Source organism: Euprymna scolopes, chromosome 18, assembly GCF_053919585.1.
Source record: "Euprymna scolopes isolate OS-2025 chromosome 18, ASM5391958v1, whole genome shotgun sequence".
Taxonomy (NCBI): Eukaryota; Metazoa; Mollusca; class Cephalopoda; order Sepiida; family Sepiolidae; genus Euprymna; species Euprymna scolopes.
Window position 1 is genome coordinate 129,148,175 of NC_136499.1, and position 22,252 is coordinate 129,170,426.

Below are 22,252 nucleotides of genomic sequence, written 5' to 3' on the forward strand. Positions count from 1 at the left end.
AAGTATTGTTTTCTAGAATAATGAAAAAAGTGCTTGGTTTTTTTTTTTCATACAATAAAACTTGATACACTTATTAAGGCCCGGAAGCCACCCCCAGGGATAAGGGTTATTGTAAGTACAGTACGTTAGTGTGGAGATTTCATAAAGTGTCTACTTAAGGCGGCGGTTCATCAAGAATTTGTTTACATTGTGCTTGAAGACATCCAGGTTGTAGTCAGGTGGGAAGCAGGCAGACGGAACAGAGTTCCACAGGCGTGCAGTTCTAAGAAAAGAGCTTTGTTCATGGAATCTACACTTTGATTTAGGCACAGATAAAGAGTGGGGAAAATTTTGGACAGTGGATTCAGCTAGACGGGTGTTTTTCGTAAAGGATTGGCGAGGGGGGACCAGAGATTGGAGTTCAGATGAGCACCTGCCATGGAAATAAAGATAAAACAAAGATAGGCTTGCAACGTCTCTTCTGTGGGAGAGAGGTTGCAGGGAAGAGAAAAGGGCATTCCCCACTAAGCCACGTTTTGTTTTTTCCGGTTCATTTTCAGATCAGTGTTTTGCTTTTTATATGAACAATTGAACAACACGTAAAAAGCGAAACATTGTTTTCAACACTCAATATAAACTGCGTCAATCGCTTTGTTGCAGATTAGCAAAATATCAATATTTCCCTAAATATACGTATATAGTTTATGAGGGAGGAGAGCAATTTATTTCAAAGGATGCCTTGTGGAGGAAGAACATAGTTGATGTTGCTAGAGCCATAACTTCTTTTAATATCAAAGAATTGACTTCCTCAGAGCACAAAAAGTGGTTTTAAGTTATTTTAAAAATGATGGATATGTCGATATGCAGCCCATACCTAGGATATGTTTTTGTGTATTATTCTTTGACAGAAAAATATAATAAAAAGTAAAGTTCGCAAGATAAGACATTGTATTTTTGCGATAAAACAACATTTTAAGAGACCTGCAATAAAGCGATGGACAGTGGAAATTTTTCTATCAAGAATAAAATGTCATAAATTTGTGAATATCGCATGAATTTGAATAAAATTTTGGGGAATAACTAACCTTAAAGGAGTCGTTTAATGATATAATTTTCATTTTGTTGTGATGTATATTTAGTGAAATATTGATATTTTACTAATCTGCAATAAAGCGATTGACACACTATATATATACGTTTTATTTTTTATTACCGTATTTTTCTGTTACGGTAATAAAAAAATAAAACGCATATTTGCTCTACAACAGTATTGAGCACTTTCTTCAGGTTTTTATTAATTACCATTTCTATTATATATATATATATATATAAAATAAAAATTACAATTAAATTTACCAAAATGATCCAAGATGGTAAAATTAAAGTATATTATAAATATTAAAGAATTAATATTTATAAAATTATCTCAGCCAGATGTAAAAGTTCGATATATATATATATATATATATATATATATATATATATATATATACGAGTGTATTTATCACTAAAAATGTGTATTTCTCAATAAATTTTAACTCAAAATTATATTTCATGTAATAATATTAAAAACAATAACACTTTTTAATGCCTAGACAAAATTACTTTCTTGCTATCAACTGAAAACGGTATTTAGTTATTTTACTAATAGTTTTGTGGTCTTGGATTGGAGTTTGCAACCTTTACATCATGTTGGTAGCAACCATCGCAAACGTAGATAGGATTTAACATGTCGGGCTATTGTTGGAGTTTCGATGGGATGAGAAGGGGAGGATTTCGAGATTGACAGTCATTTAAAAAAATTTTCTAGTCTTTCCAGAATTGCCTATGTTTTGGGAAATGTTAGAAGAGATAGGGAAGGTAGGGGGGGAGCACAAATACTGAATCCGAGTCCATATACACTGGAAAGCGACAATAAAATAAAATGGTTCCTATTTACTTGCCTCCCCACGAGGGCAGAGTTGGACACAAGATCGGTTTTTAATGTGGGGAAAATCGAGCTCCCCAAAAAAGGGCACGCTGGATAGGAACAAAAATTTAAATTGTCTCAGTCTAGAAGAATTTCTCCTCCACTGACCGAGGACAGAAAAGGTAAAGTGTAGCATCAGAACAGATACTACACTGTGATCTTGTCCCAAAGGCCAAGGACTGTTGCAACGATATATTACAGATTTTTTTTTTTATTCATCAGAATTCATAAAATTTATAAATTATAGAAAATATAATCTGAATAACATTCATGTTTATATCATTTAGTGTGTGTGTGTGTGTGTGTGTGTGTGTGTGTGTGTGTGTGACCCCCCTACCCTACCCGAGCATTGATTCAATCTAACATAAAAAAATTAAACTGATGCAAGGGAGACAATCCTTAATCTTATCGTTTGTCTGTTGGAAATAATCTCCCTTGACAAGTCAATTTAAAAAGGAAATACTAGGTACGTGCAAAATGCATGCCGATGCTCAAAATGAATAAACATTTTAACCCCTGCCTTTACTTAAAATTCACCAAAAATTAGGAAATTAACCAATTTTAAGGAAATTTTCAGTATTTATCAAATAATGATCACGGAATATAATGAACCCATTATTTTTTTTAAATCCTAGTGGAAATGTATTTTGTTTAAACAAAAAATACTTTTACTAAAGTTATGGTTTTCAGTAGTAAAAATAAAAAAAAAAAATGCTTGAATTTATTTTTGCTTTTTTATGAAAATAAAGCATCGTAAATTGTAACAATTAAAAAATTATTTGATTTTTACAAGAACATTATGAAAAAAAAAAAAAAAAAAAAAAAAAAGCCCCTAAAGTCTGTATTAATAAATTCGATATAATTCGAATAAAAATTAATTTCTCGAACTACCGATATTATCATTGAATTAAGCATTGTTTATTCAATATCTTCACACACAAAAATTATAAAAGCAGAAAATATTTCTACTTTTTTTTTTTTTTTTAAATTATAGGTTTCGCATAATTTTTATATGTAAAATTTTCCTATTTTCCTTGCTTGAATGAATGTAAAACTTTCGGCATAACATAATTTTTATATCATATTGAACAATAATTAAAAAAAAATAATTTAAAAACAGGAACATAGAAAAATAATTAAATTAAAAAATGGTAAAAATGATACAAACGTTCAGGATAGAAATGTACGGATGCACGTCTCAGGGGGTGCGGGGGGGGGGAGAAACCCAGCACTCTCTCCCTCCTTTTAATTACATGACGTCATTCTCAGATAGCTTTTTGACTGTATCAGATTTTGGGCTTCCATATAATTCACGTTTACAGAACTACCATTTGTTGCACTTTTGTGAACGGCAGAATCACTCGGTTTTGGGGCTAATTAAGCTATTTTTTTTGTACAAGCAAGGTGTTTTTCTTTTTATTTTCTTTCTTCTTTTTTTTTTTTTTTTAATTAAATTCAATATCTTAGGACTTTACTGATTATCTTTGAAATAGACCCAGAAAACTAATATTTATCTTTTAAAGGATTTTTACAATGAATTTATTTAACTTCAAAATTTAGCTGAATTGGTTAGGTCGCCGTAAAAACATTTTTCATAACTTTTCTTTTCACGTGTACAAATATTTTTTCCTTTTGGAAATTAACTTTAGTCCTTAATCTTTCAAATACAATGAAAAATAGTCGGAAAAAATTATGATAAATCGGCTTTCAAAACTATGTCCCCCTATTTTTATTTGTCCATTTTTGCCTGTATCATTGTTAATCGACAAAAATTATTTTAAAGGAAATTAACAACAACAAACAATAATAATCCAAATAATACGATTTATTCTCATTTCCAAAATTCAAACAAAATCAAATCTCATTTAGGATATTCACACATTTTCACAGATGTGACCTCCGACCTTCTAAAATCTACAACTTTTTGAATTCCGAAACCTTTACAGAATTTTAGGTGCTTGTTAAGATAGAGTCGAAAGATCGATTTTTTTTTTTATATGCCCCTTTAAGCAAAATAATATTACGTATTTAATTGTCATGTCAAAAACAGTAATATATCCAAAAATTAAGAAAATTCGAGTAGAAAGTTATAAAGTAATTTTTTGGGTAAAATTGCATTTTTCTTAGATGTTATAAAGTAGACAATGAAGAGTCTACACACAGGGGACATAACTCGGAACGAATAATTTAGATTACTGGTTCATGGCTGCAATATTTGTTGTCTATAGTGATGGATTTTTTTTTTTTTACTAGAAACACAATAGCAGTTGTCCTACTTGATGAATTTTTGTAATTTTTGGATATATTACTATTTTCGATATGATAGTTAAGTACGTAATATTATTTCTGCCTAAAACGACATATTTAAAAAAAATCGATTTGTCGACTCTTTAATTTGTTAAAATTTAACACAAGAATAAAATTAGATTAAAATATAAAATTAATCGTACACAAAAAACAATTACCTCGTGTCTGTTCAAAATAGCATCCGCCATTTTTTTTTTCTTGAGATAATATTATATAAGCAAATAATTTATCTACTTCAAGCGGCCATATTTTTTTTTTCAACACTTTTAAAAACGGACTTTAACTTTGACCAAATTAAATGCTTATAAATGAAAATTACAAACACGGAATGTTAGACTAGTCTACAATTCATATCAAATTCATTTTCATGGATAAGTTCAAAGTACATCGATTCATCCACATAATAATACGCTAACACAGTTCATGTTCAAACGTACGTTATCACCTTTCACACATATTAAAAAAAAAATGAGGTTGATCAGAAACCATAGCTAAAATAAACAATTCCGACTTTGACCATTTTGAAATGAATTGTGCCGAATTCAAATTATGTTGTCTCGTAACAGTTGTTTACAATTCATATTGTTGCATTTTGACCTTGTGCCATACATGGAAAATCATAATCTTTCTTTGTGTCTGTACGCACTTTTATTTTTATAATCTTGCAAGACTGAGGAAACACTGCCTATAATTAAGTATTTTCATATCACGAAAAAGGATCAAACTTATTGGAAGACAATGAGGTTTATTCACCTGGATCTTGGTTTCATACCACTGACCAGTTAGGTAGGAGATAGAGCGATAATCTCTATTCAATCATTTTTAAAATAATTTGTTCGCACAAGTTTGCTCTCAGCTGAACCGATAAATTTTCTCACTCATTCTCTTGAAACCATGCGACACCAGACTCCTCTATATTGATTCACACAGTTGAGTCGAGCGAACCTGATGTCACCAAATTGACCCCTTGGCAAAACTACACACCAGCAAGTATACTCGCGCAAATTAAATAGACAGGCGAGCTTCGTTGTTAACTCTGAGATATTACGATTTATATATGATATAAAAAGTTTTAAGAAGTTGTGAACTGACCGACCGCTTCTCTGAAAAAAGCCTTTTGTAGACATGCAGAAAAAGCGAACACATACATACATTTTCGCTTTTATATTTATAGACTAGCGAGGGGTACCCGGCGTTGCCCGGGTGTTTGTAGGTGTGTGTGTAAAAAAACCCGAAGCCTAAAATGTGGAAAAAAAACAGGTGTCTGTGAAAAAAAAAATGAAGCCTTAACGACGCGCAGTTGGAAAATAGTAAAGTGTGAAAAAATAAAACAGGTACGCGTTTTTGATTGACGTGACAGTGATAGGTATTCAGCAGTTAGCATTTTGTGCGGGACAGTTTTTAATGAGGTGAATAAATCGGTTTGTTTGTTTTTAAAAACCCGCTCTCTATTTATTAGGGGGAGCCTCGAAATGAAAGCTACAGTCTGATATGACGAAGTTGACATTCACCAAACGTTAATTAGCTCTCTAGAGACCACTGGCTTTCGGCCAGTGATTAGAGTTGAGTTTCGCTTTTTGTTTATACCGAAAACCAAATGTAACGCGTGCTGTTTGAAAGTCAATAAAATTAAATAGACAGGTGAGCTCCGTGGTTAAGTGTGAGATATTACAATTTATAGATGATATAAAGAGTTTTAAGAAGTTGTGAAGCGAGTGAGCGCTTCTCTGAAAGAAGCCTTTTGTGGACATCAAGGAGAACATACATACATTTTCGCTTTTATATATATAGATGAGGGCCATTCAAAAAGTAAGGCCTCCTATTTTTTTTTTTTTTACTTACAAGCTAAAACGTTGAAGAGTTATAAAGATGGGAGTGATACCATTAAAACGAGAATTTATTTTTCTACATAGTCACCACCCTTCTCAATGCACTTTTGCCAGCCTCTTTGATGTCTCAGTTAGAAAATCTAGAGCTTTATACCCTAATCTCTGTTGCCACTCTGAAATTGACAAACTCATCCCTGTGGGTTGCTTTCTGGGAGTCTCACACTGTCAATATCTGCGACAAAGAGATGAAACTTTCAGCTCATGAATGCATAAGGTGAGTCATCACAATGATCGGTTCTTACAAAATTAAAAAATAGGAGGCATTACTTTTGCACCGTTCCTTGTAGTTAGTTGAGGATAACCAGAAAATGAATGGTTATTCGGGGTCAAGTTGGTGAGCCCAAAGTGTAAACTGTTAGACTGTGGAAATTAATTGATATGATGTCACATGGTTCAAAGAGAGAGTGTGCAAAAGGGAGCAAACAGTGCATGGAGGTGTATAATGATATGGGGTGACAAGATATAATTAATTAGTGATTTTGATTGCTCTCTTTCTCTCTGCCTTCCTCTTATTGATCAAGGATTTGAAACAAAGATCAAGTTGAATAAATATTCACTGTCTTTCATTAGCTCTCGTTTAGAGTTCCTTTTCGAGTTATGAAAGAACTTATATGCAGGCGATGTTCAATCAGTCGAGAAGTATTAAAAAGTGAAGGCAAGGAAATCCTGCAGTGACTAACGTAGGAATACAATTTGTTGACTTAAATGCTTTCGTTATAACTATGGTAACGTTGATAATTGTCTGTATTTTTGAGATGAGGTGTTTTCATTGATTGAGATTGTCCTAGTGACATATGGCCGAGTGGTCCTAGACGTTGTATCAAAGTTTACAGTTACCCAAAGGTGCTGAGTTCAACCCTGAACGAAGGCAGTGAAAAAGTAACATTCAAAACAGAGAATCAGCAACTATGTCCCAAAGCCTAGCTGGAGTCCAAACACGGTAACCCCGTAATAATAATAAAGGGTTGGGTTCGAGACTCCTAACAAACGGTTCCCCAGTTCAATACAAAACACCTGACGAAGGCCGGAGGGCAAAACGGCCGAAACGTTGTGACAATAACAACAAAGATGAGGAAGTCAGTCCGACAATCTCAATCTATGGTAACGTTGTTTATGCATATGTAACATAAGGTTGTAACACAACAGTATGAGTAGAACTAGAGAAGTACAGGAAGAAGAAATCTCTTCGGCAGTGAAGCTGATTGTGCTCAACCGCAGTTATCTGTAGCTCTGGTTTGGTTTATTACCTCCCCCCCCCTTTGTAAATCATAAATCAATCAGGTTGTGTCAAATCTATATTTTAAGTTCTATTTATAAAAAGTCCAAATAGCTCAGTTGGTAGAACGTCAGACTTAAGATTACAACGTTTCAAATTTTGGTCCCAGCATCTATTGAAATCAAGAAATAAATTATATAGTTCATATTATAACAAACAAATACTGAGTCAACGAGTAGGGGTATCATAAGAAGAGAGACAACTTTACCCCCTCCCCTCCCTTCATTAAAAAATAGTACAATGATGCATTTGTGAATAAATCAAGTTTTTTGTGTGTGTTTTTATTTGCATCCACACGAGAGCAAAATATGACACAAGGTCGTTTTTAATGTGAGGCAAAACCAGCTCCCCAAAAAGAGGCATTCTGGCAGTAGGCAAAAATAAAAGTTGTCTTGGTGTAGATGGGTTTCCCCCTCCATTGACTAAGGACAAATTGTTGTTTTTTTTTAAATTACATTCATTAAAATATGCATAGCAAGAACAGACACGAGAGTTTCATCTTAGCAAAAAGGCCACAGAGTGAGTAAGAAAAATTTATTAGAAACAACTACGAAACGACACCAATTGAACGAAAAATAAGCAAATTTGTGATACTGTAGTAAAAAGAAAAGGATAATGCCTGGGAGGGTGATATGATGACAAAAGAACAGATACTACACTATCTTCCCCCTTCCCACACACACACACACACACACATATTTAAGAATCTCTAGATTAAAAGTTAGTTTCATTAAAGTTGTGTGATCTTTTCCGCCTACATTTTTTTTCTAGTTGACTGAAACTATTTGTTGCACATGTCCATGTAACACGCCTTCTTCAAACTCAACTTCCCGTTCCCTCTACAGCTCCTTTTATGTGTCTGGTTTAGACTCATTTGCAGAGAAGTGATAAGAGTCTTTGTTATTCACGCGTGACTGCCAAGCACAAAATCAACCGTGAGTCGCCATTTTGGTTTTCTTGTCAAATGACTAAATGATACAAAGCGCGCGTGCACACACACACACACACACGCACGCACGCACACTAATCAGGCAAGTCAGAATTTTCGCAACAGAATCATATGCTATTTTCGAATATATATAATACATAATGTAAAGGAGTAATTTCTCGTGTCATACTATTTTTGTGATTACTATTCTATCTTCCCCAGATTATTTAATACTAAGTAAAATAGTCTCAAAATAGTATAGTTTCGACTTCAGGGTACCATTTATAGAGACAGAGTATACGAGTTCAAATCTGATCAGGGGCAAACTTATTTTTACTCTGATTTTGTCCCCGAATTAACTTTGACATCCAAATTATAATATTACGGTGATCATTTGATTTTTTTTTTTTTTTTTTTTCTGTAATCTGCAGAATTTGCAAAAATCAGAACCTCGGGCAACGCTGGATAACCCTGCTAGTGTTTCAATACAAACAAAAAAGAAGCACGATAATATAATAAGGTGTTTTTTTTTTTGTGTGTGAATACATTGGATCACTGACAATCATTCTTTGGATCTGAAACTGTTCAGTTTTCCTTTTCGTTCGTCCTTTTGCTGGTTTCTTTGACGCAAACCAGGGGGGTGGGAGTACATCATTGGCCTCTTAGAAAACTGTTGTTGCTTTTGTGGCTATGTCGCATTCAAATCCTAGCAGATCTATTACGGCTATTTGTAGGAGGGTATAAACTAGTGATCGGACGACTCCAATATTTTTCCAATACAACCACCGATTACGATTCTTTATAAATCTCTAAATATTTAACGATAGAGTTGTTATGTTTTTCCCCAATTACAGTTAAAAAAGCATGTTAAATGTGCAGATATTTTCTTAAACGTAAAAATGCACGTGAGGGGGGGAGGTATCGATGGATTTTAATTTTACATTCAGTTTAAAACCAATAAATATTTATCGTTTTATCATTACTACCAACAATGGAGGAGATTGCTTCGAACAAAATCAAATAAAAAAAAGAATTAAAAGAATCGTCTTTGGTATCAGAAAATCAACGAAAATTTCAGATTCCGATACCGATTCCGATATGCCTAAAAGTTACGAATTTTCCAATTAATCGCCTCACCACTGGTATGAACTCATAATCGTTCGCCATATTACAAGTAAAATAGAAACTCGCGTTGAATCTATAATTCATTTTTGTTTGACTTTAAACAATCCAAAAAGTGTTGATTTGCATCGAACGGACGATCAAGATTGACAATCAAGATTGACAATCATTTACATAAATCGAATCGAAAAATACCCGTCCCAGGAAAGGTAAAATAAATTCCCCCAAATAAACCAAATTTTGCACCACTTTAATGTCCCCTTATAAAAATTAAAATATAATCATGCTAGACCTTGTGAATAGAATCCTTATTCTAATGTTCATCAAAATCCACATGATTTTATTCTAGAAATTGTCTCATATTAAAGGCTTAAGTTTAAGGTAATCTTAGAAAGAAACTGAAATTCAGCAAATCTTGCTTAATTGGTGTCTAATGACTATGAATCGAATTCAATGCAAATCTGAAATATTTGAATTTTCAAATAAATATTTGTACCTAAAACTCTTGAAAAAAAACTTCCAAAGAAATTGAAATCTTGAGAATATTTATTAATTCATGCCTAACACCTTTTGTTAAAATTTCACAAAATCTGTAAAAATCTAGATTTAAAAAAAGGGCTACCACCACTCTTTACTCCTTTGTCTAAAATTCAATTAAGATAAATATAGCCCACATTATGATCACTTACACCAAGTAGATGTGTTCCAAAAGTCAATGATCAGTTTAGGGGTGAATCCTGTAAATACAAACGCATACCAAACTTTTGTAGATAAATATTTAATATTCTATGTCTATAACCCTAGTGTCACAGCTGGTTTAGTATTATTAGACTGGGTTAAAGTTCGAAAGAGATGGAGAAAATTATAGGTTATTTGAGCCATCCGTAGTTAAAAAAAAAAGAAAAAAAAGTGCTTATGCACTTATGTTACCGTGCTAGTTTTTTTTTTTTTTTTTTTTCAAAAATAGTATTTTCAAGTTAAATTCAAGTTAACTTGTTAGGTGGAAGTACAGAATAGTTACAAAACACCCTTCCCTCCTCATGTTAAGAATGGCTTTCTAAATAACGTTATTGTTTCAGCACGGTACAATAAGTGCATAAGTACCCCACAAAAACGTAACAAGATATAAATTATTTTTAAATAATAAAAACAAAACGAATTTTAATAAATGTTTCAATCTATTATGCCGTGCGTGCTATGCCAGAAATTACGGATTAAAAACAAACTAAGCGGAGAAAAGAGGGGGAAAAAGCCAAGATTAACAAAAAAAAAAAAAAAAAAAAAAAAAAAAAAAAGAAAGCTGAATTCTAAAAAACTTTTAATTAAAAAATGTTTGAATTTAAAAGAAATTTGGGGAGTTGCTTGTATATTATACATGTCTATCAAAAAAAGATTAAAAAATGCATTTCAAGTAAAGCAATATTACGTAATTATGCGTCATGTCGAAATTCGTTTCAATAAAAAAAAGCATACGAAAAAAAGTAAAAATTTTGCTTCAACTACTTTTTTCTTCTTTGAAAATTGTTATTGCATATTTTTGATAATTTGAAATAGCAAAAGTGAAAACAAGGGAGGTAAGTCAGTTTGTCATACCGAATTAACAGCAAAAGACTAAAAACCGATAAAACTGCATTATTTGATAAATTTATTTTTTTCTTGCAAATAATTTTCTATCATTTTTCGTTATTTTGGGAATTTTTATTAATTTCAACATGAAATGTTATTACTTCATAGTGTTTTTTTTTTTCATATATATATATATATATATATATATATATATATATACACACACAACCACCTTTTTTTTCTTTTTAATTCAAACATTTTTAAAAATCTTTTAATTAAAAAAATAAGATTAAAAAAGCACAACATTAACAAACATCTCACGACAGCGCTAAAACTATAGCAAAAGAAACACCAAACAGAAAATTAATATTTCTGATAAATATATTAGATCTTTTTTGGAGAGATGGAGGAGAGGGGGGGGCGAAAAAATGATGTGGGACGAGAGAGAGGGGGAAGAGAGGTAGAAAGAGAGAGGGAAAGAGAGGTGGAAGAGAGCGAAGAAGAGAGAATGAAGAGAGAGAGGAAATAGAGAGAGGAAAGAGAGAGAGTGGGGAAAGGGGGGAGAAAGAAAGGGTAAGAGGGGAAGGGGGAGAAGGGGAAGAGGACAACGCAGAAAAGAGAAAAGGGGGGAGAGAGAAAAGGGGGGAGAGAGAAAAGGGGGGAGAGAGAAAAGGGGGGAGAGAGAAAAGGGGGAGAGGGGGAAGAGAAAGGGGAGAGGGGGAAGAGAAAGGGGAGAGGGGGAAGAGAAAGGGGAGAAGGGGAAGAGGAGGAGGAGGAAAAGAAGGGAGGAGAAGGAGAGAAGAGAGGGGGAAAGAGAAGAGAGGGGGAAAGGGAAGAGAGAAAAGGGGGAAGAGAGAAAAGGGGAAGAGAGAAAAGGGAGAGGGGAAGAGAAAGGGGAAGAGGGGGAAGAGAAAGGGGAAGAGGGGGAAGAGAAAGGGGAAGAGGGGAAGAGAAAGATGAGAAGAGAGGGAAGGAGTGGAAAGAAAGGGGGGAAGGGGAAGAGAGAGCGATGAGTAGTGAGTGATGTATGTGGCAAGCAGTCATAGAAAAGGGAGAGAACTCACTGGGTCCCGAGCAAGATAAGATGTTGAGTTGAGAACTTCAAAGTCAGCATAGTAAACTATGCTCTCCTGAAAGGTCAAAGGGCACAGTGTATGGTTTTAAGGCAACATTAAGGCCAGCACGCATGTGCACACGCATTCCATGTTGTGTGTTTGACAAAAAAAATTTTTTTTTTAATAAAAATAAAATGCATTTTTTATTTTTAATATTTGGTTCAGAAATGAAAAAAAAAAGATTTTGAAAATATGAAAAGTTTTGTTTCAGAATTTTTTTTTTTAGATGAGGATTGATCATTTGCAGCATTTGGATTATTTGGACTACTGTTCTCATCTTGTAAAAGCAACCAAAACGAGAATAGTTTGAATAATACAAATTAGGATCCGACTTCAGAAGTAATCAAACTTTTGTTTCTGAATTTTTGAGATGAGGATTGACAATTCTGATTATTCAGACTACTGTTCTCATCTTGAGTTTTATTTTCACAATGTTTCAGTCAATGTAACCTCCGACCTTCTTCAGGTGTATCTTGTTGAACTCAGGAATCTGCATGGAATTTTGAACGGAACCCTTTGTTTGATTCATAGGTTAACATGTCAGCCATGACCAGGAGAAGTCTTAAATAGTTTGCAATTGTATTTTGAGTGTCATCCACTCTAAGGATTGAACCTTCAACTTCCAGAACGATGTAGCTTACAACTGAATTTTACCAAGTACTTTATACACCATGCTATGGGTCCTTGCAGATTCCTGAATTTGACAAGAAGACACCCCCTCCCCGAGTTCAACAAGACCCACCTGAAGAAGGTCAGAGGTTACACTCAAGATGAGGACAGTAGTCTGAAGAATCCAAGTAAGCCAAATAAAAAAAACTTAATTCATCATGTAACCCGAAAAAAGGGGTCGATATGCTGTTAAACAGTCCAGAAAACAAAATAAAAAAGATATATATCTACTTCAGTTTAAAACATCACACATCATAGTTTTATAATGTTTATCTTATTTTTTTTTTTTGTAATGGACGTAATTTGTAAAAAATCAGGATCCCAGGTGACGGCAGATAATTTTGTTAATATTTCAATAAAAATGGTGACAAAGGATGAAAATATAATGAGGTATTTCTGGTGTAACCTGGATCAGTGGTAGTCAATTTTTGGATCTGAAACTACTTAGTTTCCTCTTTGTCCCTTCTTCTGCTGGCTTCTTTAATGCACACCAGAGGGCGCATTGTAAGGGTAATAGAAAACTGTTGTGGTATTTATGGGATTGGCTATGCTGAGCTCAGATTTTAGTGGATCTATTGGGGATATTAACGTATCAACCCCGTTGGGAAGTTGAACAAGTGATGGAACAATTCCAATACCATTACCGATTCAGATTCTTTATAAATCTTTAAATATTTAAGAAAGTTTTCATTTTTTCCCCATATATTGTAAAAATTAGTTAAATACATTTGTGGGAGAGGTTCTATGAATTTTAGTTTTACTGATAGTTAAAAATCAGTCAATATATATATATATATATATATATATATATATATATATATATATATATATATATGATAAAAAATAATATATATATATATTTTTTTTATCATTACTATCAACAGTGAAAGATTTTGCTTTAAACAAAATCAAATAAGAAAGACAATTAAAAGAATCGTTTTTGGCATTGGAAAATATACAATTTTTTTCCGATTCCGACACAGATTCCCCCCCAAAAGTTCCAATTGTTTTTATTCCCGGTTCCAATTAATTGTGCCATCACTAATATGAAGCAATAGTCCCTGCTCAAGTTAGTATTTCAATAAAAATTGATTGTGGACACAAATGACAAAATTTTTTTTTTTGTAATTACATTTTCACCCCAAACAAGGCACATTGCCACTTTGGTGTAGGGGGCTACTATCAGGGGTAACATCTACTGGGGCACTATGTGGGGATTTGGGCAGCAAGATGTCTGTTCACGTTACACTTGAACTTCTGCATGTCAGTACAGTTGGGGAAGTAGGGACCTGGAATGGAATTCCAGAGTCTAGCGGTTCTGGGGAAGAAACTATTGGAGTAGAAAGATCTTTTACATCTAGGAATCTCTACAGTGTGGGGTGGGATTTAGCTGCCTGTTGGGTTTGTCGAGGGTGTTTACATTGTGGGGGCACAAGTGCTTCCAGTTCATCAGAGCATTCACCATTAAAATACTTGTAGAACAGGCAGAGGGATGCAACATTTTGTCGATGGGACAGAGGCTGAAGCTTAGATGCCAGTTCAGGGCCTATCAGATTGGCGACTCTTTTGAACCTTGTCAAGGATCGAGAGACTAGTAGTAGATGCACCAGCCCAAATATGACAGCAATACTTCATACATGGGCGAATGGTGGCCTTATAGAGGTACAGGATACTTTCGCGTGTTGGTAATTTTCTAGCATGGTAGAGGGAGCCCACCTTCTTTGCAGCGGCCCTGGCAATGCTTTTAATGTAATTGTTCCAACTCATGTTTCCTGTGAACGTTAGGCCAAGGTAAAGAGGTATTTTTATTTGTTGGGGTGGGGTGGGGGGGTGTCCTGGATCCGTGGTATCCAATTTGTAAATATGACACCATCCTGTTTTCATGTTTGATAAAAAAATTTTTTTTAATATTTTAAGTAAAAAATACGACGAGTTGTGTTTCAAAAGTTTTGTTTTTTTTGTTCGTCTCCACTTTTTTCTTTCTCTGTCAGTTTTTTTTTTTTTTTCATGTTTCTCTTTCGATTTCTCGTATCTCTTCACCTTTCTCTCCTTCCTCTATCAATCCCTCCTTGCCTCTTCTTTCTGTCAATCTCTCTCTCTACTTATCCCTCTCTTCCTCCTCTCTCTATCCATTTCGGCACTGTTCGTCTTTTTCTCTTTCTCTCTAAAAATATATAAAGCATTAGTCAGAAATATTTTTCTTTTCGGTGCTTTGAAATGTCTGTCATAATGTCCTCCATCTTTCTACTGACACTCATTTCATCCAATTAACCCTTATTCTTGAGTGGCTTTTATCCTTGATAAATGCTCAACATGCCAAAACTGGTCTGGGTAGGCTTATCTCAAATTCCCTCAACTTGGCAACCAGATGATCCAATCATTGACGCAGCTTTTGCTTTTATACCAGTTGTCATGAGAAATAATCAAATAATGAAGAGACTATTGGATCTGCCTTACGAAGGCCGACTGAAAAAGCTTTAGATGTTCTCCTTTGAATGCTGACGTTTACGCAGTGATTTCGTTTTGGTCTACAATTTCCTTAATGGGCATTATGATGATAGAGAACTAGGTGAACACTACATGAAGCTTTTTTGATTGAATCAGAAGAGGGTTGAATTCTCAGGCAAAATTCATGCATTTTAAAATAAACTTTCAAGTCCTGTAATAAATACAATTTTAGCTAAAGTGTTGGACTACTTATGCCCTTTTCTCTGTAAATTTTTACCACTTTTTCCGCACATGGCATTGAAACACAATTGTGTTTATTTTTTGCAAAATAAATTGAATTGAAAAAAAAAAAAAAAACGAACGAAAAACAAATTTTCTCCCGTGAATGCAGACGATTACGTTTTCGTTTACAATCTCCTAAATGGCCATTATGGTATTCCCCAAGACTTTTAATACACTCTGCACCAGAAAGAGAACTATGCGGACACTACATGAAACTTTTTTCACTGCCGATTTTGATTGAATCCTGGGTTTTTAAAATAAACTTCCAAGTGATGTAATAAATGCAACAATTTAAGGTGAATTTAAAAATGGTGTTGAATTACTGTGTTGTCTTATCTGTAAATTTTTACCACATGTTTCCTTTACCACATGTACTCGGCATTGAAGCAAAATTGTGTTCATTTTTTGCAAAATAAATTGAAATAATAAAAAAAAGACCGAAAAACAAAAAAAAACAAATAAAAGTTGCAAAGAAAACGTTACCTTTACAAACAGCAATGAATTTAAAAAACAAAGAGAGATTTCCTGCCTTTGGTTCTAATTGACACTGATGGACCAGAAATGTTATCTCTAGAAGAAGTAAAACGGGTCAAGGGTAATCTGGATAAAATGGACATGGGCGTATATTGGACAAGACTATCAATACACAGTTATAGCCAAAAAGAACAAACCTATGCAGACCTAATGACAAGACCTCTACATGTGCAGATTTTTTTTTTTTACATAGAGGTCACTACTTATCAAGGCCCAGAGGCCACTCGGGGATAAGGGTTATTGCGTGTACAGTAATCAATGGGGTAGTATCGTAGTAATCGTTAGTATTGGAGATTTGATAAAGTGTCTTACTTAAGGGGGCGGTTTATCAGGAATTTGTTTATGTTGGACTTGAAGACATCCAAGTTTTAGTCAGGTGGGAAACAGGCAAACGGAAGAGAGTTCCGCAGGCATGCGCTTCTAAGAAAGAAGCTTTGCTTATGAAATCTACGCTTTGATTTAGGCACAAATTAAAAATTGGGGAAAATTATTGACAGTGGTTTCAGCTAGATGGGTGTTTACCGTGAAAGATTAGCGAGGGGGGGTACCAGAGATTGGAGCTCAGACGAGCACTTGCCATGGAAATAAAGATTATGGTTCCATATTTTATTTGGCTGGAGATTAACAACATGCAGAAGCAAACGTTATGTTTATGAAGCGTCAAACAGTACAAATGCAGTTATTTTTTACCAATTGTTTCCTCGTACAGTTTGTGGTCAGATGTCGTATCAATATTACTCTGAAACTTTATTGAAATTATCGAATTACTTGCTACATGCTCTGTGATTGGATGAAAAATAACCAATCACAGGCTACTTTTTAAAATGCCCACTGAACCCCACGTTTTTCCTTCAAGTTTCTTCCTTTTTGCTGTTAATTCTCTGACAAGTGAACACAGCTTCTTCCGCCTTCACGACAGCAGTACACACGCTCATCTCAGCAGATGCAGTACAGGAAGACAAGATTCCTCATTTCACAACTACACTGAAATGAACTCAGAGAACCAGAAAATTAATGACCGTCAAAAGGACACATCTCCAGAGTTCAGGCAATATTCCTGATGATTGTTGCAAAAACAACACTGAAACTACGTCAAACAGTCAGTTTGCTTATGTGAAGCCTTAATCAGTGTAAGATGCTGCTGATGCTTGTACTGTGTGTCATTACTGAAAATTTGTGTTGTATAAAAAATTTCAATTATAAAAAACTGTTTCACCGTCAATTTCAATTGAACGGCGCCACTTTCTTGATCAGAATCTTTGAACTTTGGAATAGGCTTCCAAGAGAGACAATAGATGCACCAACAATGCAACAATTCTATGTGAATTTGGACAGGTACTCGACTATGGTGTCTTTTTCTGTGTAAATTTTTAACACTATATGGTGATGGAAATTTTTTACTCTGTATGGTAATTGAAACATGATGGTTTTATTTTTTGCCAAATAAATTGAATAAAAAAAACATTCTTGAAAACAAATTGTCATTTGAAAAAATAAATTGATAAATAAAATAAATGAATTTGGCCTTAAAATAAAATTGGAGACGATTTTGGAATAATATCAGTGCAAAAATTCTAATTTCAGATACGGCGGCCATGACAAAGTGGATACTTCCTATTTTGTCATCAATTCTTTTAACATTAAAATATTGCAGCGTTAAGAAGTTTTTTTAAAATTCAATTTATATCATTATTTAATCAATTCTTAACGCAGCAATATTTTAAGTTATAAATTTATTATATTTTTTACTAGAATATCTTGTCCTTTTGTTTTCCAGTTTTAACGACTAGTCCTTTACTTTTCCATGTTTAAGCTTTATTTAAAAAAAAAAAAAATGCAATTTACGGATATTCTTATATCTAAAAAGTATTTGATCTACATTTTTGATGGGGGGAGGGGGGTTCAATTTTTTTGTTTTTTACCCCAAACAAGGCACAGTGCCACTTTGATGTAGGAGCCATAAGTTGCAGAGATACTATGTAGGGAGTTGAGCGGCAAGATGTCTGTTCACATTACACTTGAACTTCTGCATGTTAGTACAGTTGGGGAAGCAGGAACCCGGAAGGGAATTCCAAAGTTAATTTGTTAATGGGACAGAGGTTGAAGCTTAGATGACAGTTCAGGACCTATCAGTTTTGTGGTGACTCTCTTTTGAACGTGAGAGACCTTACTTCCGAGGACTTTCAAAACCGGAACTCATTCAGATAAGTAACTATGTGATTTCATCAATAATAATAACCTTTAATATGTTTGATGTTTGTCTCTGTTGTGGGATGCAATTGAAAACAAAACCCTACACCAAGATCAAGTAGCTTTTCTAAAATTTTTAATAGAACGCAATCGTGGTTTACATTCAAGGTCTGCATTTGTATTGGACATTGATGAACTTTTGTTCAAAATGTTTTTTTCTTTTTTCTACAATTGTTAGAATTGAATATTATAAAAATAATAAAAATGGTAAGAAGGTGTTTGAGGTTCGGAAAAAGGGCTCATCATTCCTGGGCAATGCTAGTTTTGAGCGAACAAATGTGAAGTTTTTTTTTAGATCAGTAAGCTTTCTTTTAAATAATATATTTATTTACAGAAACATTTTTTACAGAAATCATAAAAAAGTAAAATACTCGTTTAACGATAATAAATTCAAATAAATTAATGGATACGTTTGAATAAATAAAAAAGAAAATGAATGTTAACGTGATTAAAAAATATATGAAATTTTCACAAAATCTATATATAAAAATGGCAAAATGTGTGTATGTGTGTGTTTGTATATCTGCCAAAAACTTTTGACACACGCGTCGGATCCTCACAAGATTGGTATCGTTTTGTAGCTCGATGTCTTGGACGACAAATATAAAAAAAATTGGCCAAAAACATTCATTCCTTCACTCTCAACTCAGCTGTTTTTTTCACAAGGAGGGATTGCCTTTTATGCAAACATTTTTGCAAGTCATCGTCTCCATTGGATTGACTACGCTTAATTTCAACGCTCTCGACTTCTGATTTTGCGATAGAAACATCAGCCAATAGTTTGTTTTTTTACCTCCTTCACGTAACGAGTTCGAGCCTTTTTTTTTTTTTTTTTTTTTTAAACCTCTCTCCACCCAAACTGCCTATTGTTGTTTTGATCCCACCCCTCTGCTACTACTACTACCACTCCCCCCTCCTACTGCAGTGTTCCTTACTAATCCTCCACATCATACCCGGGCAACGCCAGGGACCCCCGCTAGTAATAAATAAAATAAACATAACAAAAAGAAAATATGCAGTTGTCTATTAATAATTAAATGGCGTAATAAACATGAATCCAATCCTCCACGATTTTATTAATAATGCGAAGAAGCATAATTTAATGGGAACGATCGTTAAAGAAACGTCGTATTATTTTTTTTTTTTTATTAAGTAACAATTTACTTCCAACGGTTTTAAAAATCAAAACAAAAACATCTAATCTTGTTTATTCTGTTCATCAGTTTCAAAATCCTCGAGTGGATTTTGACCTTGATAAATGATAACTTATGAAAAAAAAAAAGATTAAAAAAAAAAAAAAAAGAAATCTTGTGTAAATAATTTATTTTTCATTTTAAATAATGGTACAATTTTCTAAAATGTAATGATATGGGCAGACATTCTAACCACGTGCTCAATTACATCAGCAAGGTTTTGCCTTTCAGCGTTCAACCATGAACTCTGGGATGAAGAATTTAAATGAAAAAAAAAAAAAAAAAAAAAAAAAAAAAATCGCGATAGTCAAAAGAGATCCCATAATTCAGAATTTATTTATCAATCAGATCCTATGAGTCCCTCGTAATTCTCACTTATTTTGTTTTCACTTTTTATGAACAATGTTTCTGACAAAGGAGGAAGAATTGTTGCTCTGGGACTGAATCCATCTAACATTTATCATTGGCTTTTTAATGATTTTTAATTTGAAATATTTTAGGAGGTTAGCATTACTATACACATAGATTTGAAAAAGTTGTCAAAAAAAAAAAAAAAAAAAAAAAAACAAATATATAACAAATAAATATTATCAAAGGAAAGATAAATTACTTTTCTACGTAATTGGATAAATTTTAGTGTTTTTATTTAATGTAACATGCTTATTCAGCTCAAAAAACATACAGTGTTTAACGATGTATTGGAAAATTTAAAATAGCGCCGAACTCTGTTGAACATGGTAGGTTTGGGAAAATGAGTTAAAAATAAAAATCTATACAAAATACTGTTCAAAACCCACCGAATATAAGTCAGCCTATGTCACGGTAACATATATTGAGTAAGTTTCTATCTGAATAAAGATGTTACATTAAATAAAAACACTAAAAAATTATTCAGTTAGGTAGAAAAGTAACTTACCTTGCCTTTGATAACATTTATTTGTTATATATTTGTTTTTTTTTGACAACTTTTTTGAATATGTGTATAGTAATACAAACCCGTTATTTTTTTATATCTTTACATCAAGTGACTTCATGCCTTGTCTGGAGTGATTTCAATAATAAAAAAAAAATGTTACATATAAACTAAGCTCAATGGTTAACATGTTATGTGAAACAGAGCTTTCAATAGATTACAGAAGTTTAGAGAAATTTTTATAATTATGTTTTAGAAATTAACACTTGACAACGATTCTTCATATGCTAAACATTGCTAAGCGTTGAGTGATGATGACGACAATTCAATGGATGAGAGTTCTTGGGTTAGTAGGTGTAGAACAGTTGAGGTAGCAGGGTCAGTTAACAGGAAAACATGGGAGGAAGAGGTCAGGATGGATTCGAGAAAAAAAAGAGATAAATAAAATTCTGGCCAGAGATTAGTTTGGAAAGTAATTGTCTAACAGCTGTCCAATATGGTAATAGACATTAACTTGATGATGATGATGATGATGATTAAATAAGATTTAACTAATATTTTTCTAAAAATGTTTTTCTAAGTTTTATTTCAATTGTTTTGCTTTTTACAATAAGATTTGCCTCACGTGTTATTGTCGATAGAAATAAATTGTTACTTCCTTGGCAACGCCAGATAACCCTGTTAATTAAAAAAATAAAGCTTTTTCTTATTCAGCCAAATTTGTTTTCATTTTTTTTATTATTTCATGGGGAGGAAGATATTGTTCATCCATCTTTAAGGCTGGTTTTTATTTTACTTATTTTATTCGTTTTAATTATTTTAAAGTTTAATCCAGCGATTTAACTGAAAGAATTGCACAGAAGTTCATCCGAATATGTCAAGGGAAATAACCCGTATTTTCTTTAATTTCCCTGGCTGTAACAAGACTTTTTGCGAATTAAAAAATTGGAAAAAAAAAAAAGAACATGTTTCTACGGCGTTATTTCTAATGGAGTTAAAATACAGTGTGACATTTAGTTTTGTGAGGAACTGAAAACACATTGGCCTCCCACCTCACACACAAAAAAAAAAAAAAAAAAAAAAAAAAACCAACTTAACTGTCTCTTTGTTTTTTTTTTTCAATTTTTTTTATTACATTTTCACCCTAAACAAGGCACGTTGCCATTTTGGTATAGGGGGCTACTATCAGGGATATAAGCTATAGGGGTACTTTGTAGGGAATTTGGCAGTAAGATGTCTGTTCACGTTACACTTGAACTTCTGCATGTCAGTACAGTTGGGGAAGCAGGGACCTGGAATGGAATTCCAAAATCTAGCGGTTCTGGGGAAGAAACTACTGGAGTAGAAAGCTCTCCTACATCTAGGGATCTCCACTGTGTAGGGGTGGGATTTAGCTGCTTTTCGGGTTTGTTGAGGGTATTTACGTCGTGGGGGCACAAATGCTTGCAGTTCGTCAGAGCATTCACTATTAAAATATTTGTAGAACAGGCAGAGGGATGCAACATTTCGTCGGTGAGACAGAGGCTGAAGCTTAGATGACAGTTCAGGACCTATCAGGTTGGATTAAAATGATATTAACTGGTGGAAGGTGGAATAGAATTAGTCGTATTTTTTCCATGCTGCAATGAGTCCGGTCTATTTTGTCAGCTATTGCGAACACAATTTAGAAGATTTTACAATCTGAAGATTGTCCAAAACGATGATCATCATCATCACATCGTTTCACTCGATCTCAAGGTCTATCATTGGGCAGTGTCCAAGGCCTCCCTCAGGTTCACATTGAAGCATGCCTCTCTTTGGGGACAGTCTGTG

General features: G+C 33.6%; 1 protein-coding gene across 2 annotated transcripts in view; it reads right to left on the minus strand.

Moving 5' to 3' along the window:
• LOC145297821 (uncharacterized) overlaps window positions 1-22,252 on the minus strand; it is a 139,710-nt gene that overhangs the window by 27,101 nt on the left and 90,357 nt on the right. The window contains exon 11 of one of the 2 annotated variants that reach the window (XM_080144142.1): window positions 12,101-12,166. The exons of the other annotated variant lie outside the window; for it this stretch is intronic. Within the exon in view, the coding sequence (XP_080000268.1) occupies window positions 12,101-12,166 (66 nt within the window). The remainder of the gene's footprint in view (window positions 1-12,100; window positions 12,167-22,252) is intronic. 2 annotated transcript variants of the gene reach the window in all.